The sequence below is a fragment of the Ipomoea triloba genome, chromosome 1, assembly GCF_003576645.1.
Source record: "Ipomoea triloba cultivar NCNSP0323 chromosome 1, ASM357664v1".
NCBI lineage: Eukaryota > Viridiplantae > Streptophyta > Magnoliopsida > Solanales > Convolvulaceae > Ipomoea > Ipomoea triloba.
The window spans coordinates 9629159-9637809 of record NC_044916.1 but is presented as its reverse complement, the minus strand read 5'-3'; the positions used below and the strand labels follow the sequence as shown (position 1 = coordinate 9637809).

The following is an 8651-nucleotide window of genomic DNA, read 5'->3' as shown; positions in this document are numbered from 1 at the left end:
GATAAACTGACAGTTCGAAATCAGAACAACTACTAGCATTGGTTCAAATTAGAATTATAATATTTTAAATTATGTATGTTCTTTTTCATATTTATTCTGATTCCATGATATAAGTATATATAATCGTGATTCGATTCTTATTTTGAATCGCTAGTTCACGGTTCAAAGAAAAAAGTGTTATAAATATATAATTCAAAGGGAAAAGCTGTCATTTTCTATTATTATTATTATTAAACAAAGATATTTTAATTTGTATTCACCTTTTTTCCTTTTAATTCCTAATAATTTTGTCTACCAAATAATAGAATTTGAATTTCTACTTTATTCTATACCATTCTTTTCGTACAAAATTACAATCCATTTATTTTCATACAAAAGCCAAGAGACGTTTGGATACGCGGATAATTGGATAACCACCGTTCGGGGAATAGGAACTAGGAGGCGTCAGATAATAACATGCGCCGTTCTATATAAGGGTTTCCTCACACACATGCGCAAATTAGGGTTCTCAGTACTCTTCACCGGATCTGTCTCAGCTTCATCGTTGATTCAATTGCAGAAACATCGTTAATCGCAGAACTCTTACATCTATAAATGAGAGCGCTCGTTCCCCTCTGCGATTCTGTAAGTAATTTCCACAAATTCCTTTTCATTGTTCTGGTAATGATCATTGCTTGGTTCTGAAAATGTAAGAATTCCTTTGAAATTTCACTTCTTTTGGTGATTACAGGAACCTTATCAGTTCATTTTGTATGTTAGATTTGATAACTGTGGTTGCATTGTACTAATTGGAAATTGGGGAAAAGAATAAAACAATTGCATTTTCTTTGTGATATACTGTGGCATACAACAATTGAAGCTTGGGTGCTGCTAGTTGTAGCTAATGAGAGTTCATAACTGTAAAGTTTATTATGCTTAAAATGTAGTTTCAGCTGAAAAAAGGATAGTTTCTTTTGATAGATTGTTAGCTGAAACAAGTGCACTGTTTAGTTGGTTTGCATGGGAAAATGGTGCTAGTATTGAGGGTGGCATTGGAAGCTTGGCTCTATTACTTTCTCAGAGTAGTTGCATCTTGAAAAACAAAGTGCATTGTTCACAGAGGAAAACAAATGTGGCTTATATCATATACTAAATGCAAGAAATGGGGGACGAAGGATAAGAAGAAAACAAGCGTAGCTTCTTGGTTCTTTACTCTGCTTTGTCTATGCCTTTTAAGAAGAGAATACAATGAAATGGGAGGAAGAACAGTTATTTCACTAATGTGAAAATCAAGAATTCAGGAATGTCTTTAAAATATGTGCCAATTAATACTTAAGGTGCTTAGTCACAAATGCTTATTCGTGCATTATTTCTCTCAGAAGCAAGTGTGAATATTTTATTTTTATTGCTTAATGGAAAATTACTTATTACTTATCGGGAGTGCATGTATATGGATGCATTTATTTATAAAACAAAACTTCATGTTACTTGAGTGTTAGTCTTGATATAACAATGGTACAGTATCAAAAGGTTTAGTGGGATGATTTAGAAAATTGCCACTATTTTTGTCAAAAGGTTTTAATGCTGATATATTTCAGGGACGTCTAGAATTTGACCCCACATCTAATAGTGTAGCATTCCCCTTTTGTTATATAGATATATAAAAATTATGCTTTGTTATTACCAATTCATTCCTATAACTTGCACTCTCTTACACACACACAAACTGCGCACTCATGCAGACACATTTATTTTGACATGCTTGTTCTTCCTTTTATAAATAATTCTTGCTTAGTTTCAATTGAGTATCATTGTTCTTTATATGTTCAAGTTGGACAATGCCATTATAGGTAAAGTAATGTTTTGGTTGAAAAGTGGTTTTTTGTCATCCTTGTGACTTTTCTGACAAGTAGTGACTCAGAAGGATTAACGTCTTTTCAGGTTTCTATTCAACAAGGTGTTGAAAGGGATACAATGTCTGGAGAGGCTGGGAATATGATGTTGGTTTATGGTGACCCTTCAGACCAGAGGTCTTTCTCTTTGGATGATACAAGCAGCACAGAGGAATCACCAGAGCAAACAAGACTGTCACTAGAGACAACAAATGAATCTATCCCATACATGGGACAGAGATTCCCAACTCATGATGCTGCTTATGAATTCTACAGTGAATTTGCAAAACGCTGTGGCTTTTCAATCAGACGACATAGAACAGAAGGCAAAGAGGGTGTTGGCAAAGGACTCACAAGGCGCTACTTCGTTTGCCACCGTGCTGGAAAAACTCCTGTCAAACCTGCAAATGAGAACAAACCTCAAAGAAATAGGAAATCCTCCCGGTGTGGATGTCAAGCATATATGCGTATAAGTAAGAACTCTGACCTTGGACTTCCAGAATGGCGAGTGACTGGTTTTGTAAACCACCACAATCATGAACTCCTAGAGCCAAACCAAGTACGTTTCCTTCCTGCATACCGCACGATTTCTGATGCAGACAAGAGTCGAATCCTAATGTTTGCCAAAACAGGAATCTCAGTTCAACAAATGATGAGGCTTTTAGAGCTTGAGAAATGTGTAGAGCCTGGATATCTGCCATTCACAGAGAAGGATGTTAGGAATTTGCTTCAATCATTTAGGAAGGTGGATCCTGAGGATGAAAGCATTGACCTACTAAGAATGTGTAGAAACATTAAGGAGAGAGATCCAAATTTCAAGTATGATTTTACGCTTGATTGTAACAATAGATTGGAAAATATAGCCTGGTCATATGCCTCATCTATCCAGTCCTATGAGATTTTTGGTGATGCTGTGGTTTTCGATACAACCAATTGTTTGACTGCTTTTGACATGCCTATGGGGATATGGGTTGGAGTTAACAATTATGGTATGCCATGCTTCTTTGGTTGTGTGCTTCTACGAGAGGAAAATGTGAGATCATTCTCATGGGCCTTAAAGGTAAAAGGGAATTCTTATACAAGTAATATAACATTATAAGTCATTATATTTTCAATGTTGATTAACCTCCTTTTGTTTCTAAATGTGGAAGGCATTCTTGGGGTTCATGAACGGCAAAGCCCCACAAACAGTGTTAACGGACCAGAATATGTGTCTCAAGGAGGCAATTGCACTGGAGATGCCAGCAACTAAGCATGCTCTATGCATATGGCTTATTGTGGCAAAATTTCCTTCATGGTTTAATGCTGTTTTAGGTGAACGATACAATGAGTGGAAAGCTGAATTTTATCGACTCTACAACTTGGAATCAATTGATGACTTTGAGTTGGGTTGGAGAGATATGGTGAATTTGTTTGGTCTGCATAATAATAGACATATTGCTACTCTATTTTCCTTGAGGTCACTGTGGGCACTGCCATACCTAAGAAGCCATTTCTTTGCGGGAATGGTTACAGCTGGCCACTCAAAGTCAATCAATGCTTTTATTCAACGGTTCTTAAGTGCACAAACCCGTCTTGCACATTTTGTGGAGCAGGTATGTTTTAATCTTGCTGCTATCAATTGGTAAACATTCCATGTAACTTTGATATGCTATGGTTCATGATTAGTGAGACCATATAAGGGATAGAGACATGATATCTACTGTGTCGTAGGCAAAATAGAATAGCTTGGAATATGTTGAAGGAAATGGGATAATTCATTGTTGTGGTTTACTGATTGTAATGATTTTAGATTGTAAAATTTAGGGAAAATTGCACATTTCATCCCTAAGTTATCGGGTAATTGTAGGATTCGTCCCTACTTGTTGGTTGTGCTCACTTTTCGTACCTAAGCTATCACTAACTTTGCAAATTTCATCCTTTTTCTAACAAAACATTAGGGACAAAATTTGCAACGTCAGATATAGCTTAGGGACGAGAAGTGAGCACGATCTGTTGGAAAAAGGACAAAATTTGCAATGTCAATTATAAATTAGGGACGAGAAGTGAGCACAACCAACAAGTAGAGACGAATCCTACAATTACCCTATAACTTAGGGATGAAAAGTGCAATTTTCCCTAAAATTTAACTCCGTGAAACTCTCTTGCCTTTGCCTTGATCTTATTTTTCCCTTAATTTTCTTAAGCAATTTATTGCTGAAATTTGCTATTGATAAGATTGATGCTTTGAAAGTGAAACCCCAAGTGTCCTTTCTCCCAACTCTTTTTAATAGTCATGTCAATCTTGATTTTAACACCTTGAAACTAAGTTATGTTTTCACTGACCTATTTTACATAATAAGGTGGCTGTTGCTGTGGACTTCAAGGATCAAACTGGTGAACAACAAACTATGCAGCAGAATCTTCAAAACATTTGCCTTAAAACTGGGGCTCCCATGGAATCTCACGCTGCTACAGTTCTCACACCTTTTGCATTTTCCAAGCTCCAGGAGCAGCTTGTTTTGGCTGCACATTATGCATCGTTCCAGTTGGACGATGGTTTTCTTGTCCGCCACCACACTAAAGCCGAGGGAGGCCGAAAGGTTTATTGGGTCCCGAGGGAAGGCATTATAGGTTGCAGCTGTCAGCTGTTTGAGTTCTCAGGGATACTTTGTCGGCATGCCCTTCGAGTGCTGTCAACAGGAAACTGCTTCCAAATTCCTGAAAGATACTTACCATTTCGTTGGCGAAGAATCAGCTTACCATCAAGCAAAGCTCCCCAGACAAATCAGAATGATCATACAGAAAGGGTTCAATCGCTGCAAAGTTTGGTTTCAAATCTTGTTACAGAATCAGCCAAGTCAAAAGAACGCCTCGATTTTGCATCCGAGCAAATTTCCATCCTTTTGACTCAGATTCGAGAACAGCCGGTTTATTCCCAGGAAGTTAGAGAACTGTCATCCATTCAAAGGAACCTTTGACTCAGATAAATGTGCAGAAACTCTTCCAAATTAGAATTCTTGTAGAAATTAGGGAAACAGAATACAGTATAATATGGAGGCATTGAATGCAGGCTAGTGTATATATGGTCCTTGAGGGCTTGGTTTGCATTTTTGTATGAAATGCAGTTTGCATCGCACAAAAATCACATTCATATTACTTTTTGTCCTTTCCAAACAACAAAATATATACGGCCACCATGTGTAAAGTTGTGTTTTCAACGCAGAAGAAAAATATTCTTATATTGATTAGTTCCATTCCCATTGTTTTATGCTATATTTTCATTCTTTTTTTTTTTTTTTTTTTTTAGTGTCGAGGAAAATTTACAATCGCTATTTGATGGTGATAGCTTGCAAATTACACATGATAGGTTAATTGCAACGGGCTCTACTGAAAAAGTTTTGACAAGAATCGAAATTGTAATTTTTAAGTAAAGTTTATTACTAAAATGGTCTCTTGACTATTGCAAAATTACCAATTTGGTCCTCGATAATTTCTCTTGCCCAATTAAGTTCCCCGACTTTGAAAATTTTAACCAATTTGGTCCTCCGTTTATTTTGGTGTTAAATAATCGTTAAAACGGGACCAAATTGATAATTTTGCTATAGTCAAGGGACCATTTCGGTAATTAATTTTTGACTGAAATGGTCCCTTGACTATAGTGAAATTACCAATTTGACCCTGATTTAATGGATATCAAATGGTAAAATAAACTTAGGAGTTAGGACCAAAATGGTTAAATTTTTTAAAGTCGAGGGATTTAATTGAGCAAGAAAAAATGTCGATGACCAAATTGGTAATTTCACAATAGTCGAGAGACCATTTCGATAATAAACTCTTTTAAGTACGAGAATCATGTTTCACTCAATTTCTTTTGAGGCTACATTCTCATTTTTTTTTTTGATCGGAGGCTACATTCTCATTATTTATTAGTATTTTGGCTAACTTTATAATGCTCAAAATAGAGAAACAAAGAAATGTGGATAACCAGGTTTCGGTCTCTTTTAATACATGAGCCTGGTTTTCTAAGCAAGTTTTCTTTCCGCAAAGGGAGCTTCTAAGTTGTAAAAGGAAATAGAAAAAGGGTCAAATACATCCTTAAATTTTACGTGAAAATGCAATTAAATCTATATTAATTTAAGTGTTTAATTGATTTTTTTTCAAAATTCAAGGACTTAATTGCACTTTCGTGTAAAGTTCCGGGGTCTATTTGACCATTTTTTCAAAAAAATATGAATGCTCATAACAATATAATTACTATTTCAATGTTTTTTTAAAAAAGTAATTACAAGTTACTAACATGTTTGGTTTATAGAGTAAGTTAAAAATAAAATAATATTCTTAAAAATAAATTTATTTTATTATTTGTTTTTACTTATTATTTTGGGAAAAGGATCAAATAGGCCCCTAAACTTTACCCCAAAAGTCAATTAGGCACCTATATTTTTGAAATGGTCAATTAAACCCTTTAACATGTTAAATTGAGTTAATTAAGTCCAATAATGGGTAAATGACCTGTAATTACAAGTCATTTCAATTCTGACAACAGATTCTTGGTGGGCGGCAGCATATTCCGGCAACCGGCGACGGTCAAGCTGTCGCCGGTCGCCATCTCCGGTGGAAGGGCGACCAAAAGGTCGCCTTCTCGCCGGAGAAAGCGACCAGAAAATGTCGCCTTCTCCCAGAGAAGGTGACGTTTCTGGTCGCCTTCTCCCAAAAAAGGCGACGTTTCTGGTCGCCTTCTCCCGAAAAAGGCGACGTTTCTGGTCGCCTTCTCTCGAAAAAGGCGACGTTTCTGGTCACTTTCTCCCTTCTTCGGCCACCACCACTAAGCACCTGCGTCGCTGAACCATTCTAGACCGGTAGGAGAGAAAGAAGCCAGAGAAGAAGAAAATCGTTGCCGACGCACCACCTCTGTTGCAATTCCAACAACCACCGCTGATCATCTCTCACATCAAATCACATTGCCAGCCATCACCCCACACTGAACTAATCACCACTGTGACCTTGCACCGGCAACGCCACCACTCTAGTCTCCTCCGATCAGCCGTCCACCGCTTCATTCTTCTCCTTCGTAGCGCCATTCGGACTTCCTCGCTGACAACGATGCCATACACCCACCGTCCGTCGTTCTCCTCCTTACTGCGTCTCCTGCTCTCATGAAGGATATCATCGACGTTGTTGACAATGAAGATGTTGAAGAAATGAAAGCTCATCGGCGGCCCCATAGTTCAATGATGATGAAAATTGAAAAAGAAGATAAGTTCACGGGTTTTGGATTCATTATTATTATTATTATTATTATTATTATTATTATTATTATTATTTTCATCATCATTATATAGTGGGTTGTCCATGTTAATAAAAAAATTAAAGAAGCAGCTGAAAGCTACAAGTAGTGGACAACTTGTCTGCTACAAATAATTAATTAGACAATACTAATATATGTGTGTGTGTGTGTATTAGATGAGTGTACTACACACTTTAATAATATATGAAATATTTTTCATGTATATCTGCTAGGTTCCCGTACAAGAGATGGGGATCTAAGAAGATGAAGACTTCAACAAAAATCAAAGGAGGCGACGAAAATTATCCAGAAGGCAGATCACGGTTCCCCGGAGTCGGACTTACACGGTTCCCCAGAGCCGGCCTTGCGCGGTTCCCCAGAGCCGGCCTTGCGCGGTTCCCCAGAGTCGGCCTTGCACGATTCCCCGGAGTCGGCTTTCCACAATTCCCCCGAATCAGCCTTGCACGGTTCCCTTGAGTCGGCTTTCCACAATTCCCCCGAATCAGCCTTGCATGGTTCCTCGAGGTCGGCTTTCCACGATTCCCCAGAGTCAGCCTTGCATGGCTCCCCGGAGTTGGACTTGCGCGGTTCCCCAGAGCCGCCTTGCACAGTTCCCCGCAGCCAGCCTTGCGCGGTTCCCCGAAGTCGGCCTTGCGCGGTTCCCTGGAGTCGGCCTTGCACGGTTCCCCGGAGTCGGCCTTGCACGGTTCCTACAGTCGGCCTTACACGATTTCCCGAAAGACGGCCTTGCACGGTTTCTTGGAGTTGGCCTTGCATGGTTCCCTGGAGACTGTTTCCCAGAGTTGGATTCACGTAGTAACCTGGATTTCAGATTTGCTTGCCCAACTCAGCTGCCAAAACTGTATTGATCTGAACGATCGATGGCGAATAACGAATAATAGAAGGCTCCACTAACGGAGGTGCCAAACGTAGCACCGAATCATTAGGCAGCTCCCGAAATAGCAGATGTCATCACACATGTGATAATGGCATGTGGACGGGCAGGTGTCCTACCCTGGCCAGCTGGACAAAATGCCCCACAATCCATCCGTTCCAGCCATGCAAGACATATACGCAACCTCGCAGATCAATGGCGACACTAAGCACTCGGAGGGCCATGCACTCAGTCAGGATTGATCTGTCCAACAGATCCTCTCTCGTCGTGATCCTACAGCTCCCGCTTGGTCAGTCAGGGATTGCCCGGGCGGTCGGGACGAATGACGCTCACCAAAATTATCCAGAAGGAAAGCTTGCACAAATTCCTTGGAGTTAGACTTGCACGGTTCTCAAATTTACAACCGGTCAAATACAATAATGCCATGGTGGTGGCACACTGAGGGGCTCTTAACGATCCGTTCTTCCAAGACGTGCGGTCAGACTTTGATAATCTTGACAAGGAATTGCCCCACTCTGACTATGAAAATTTTGGGTAGTTGAACAAGATGTGCGGTCAGACTTTAGCAACAAATTATCTCAGCGGGATCGAGAGAGTGGCAATATGTCTATTCCAC

The 8651-nt window shown here is 39.2% G+C and overlaps 1 protein-coding gene across 1 annotated transcript; it reads left to right on the top strand.

The window, feature by feature from the left end:
• Window positions 1-472: 472 nt before the first annotated feature.
• LOC115997063 (protein FAR1-RELATED SEQUENCE 11) lies at window positions 473-5107 on the top strand. Its single transcript, XM_031236527.1, has 4 exons — window positions 473-624; window positions 1921-2931; window positions 3023-3466; window positions 4214-5107. Exons 1-4 carry the CDS (start codon window positions 595-597, stop codon window positions 4829-4831), a joined length of 2103 nt encoding a protein of 700 aa, XP_031092387.1. The 5' UTR covers window positions 473-594; the 3' UTR covers window positions 4832-5107.
• The last annotated feature ends 3544 nt before the right edge of the window (window positions 5108-8651 follow it).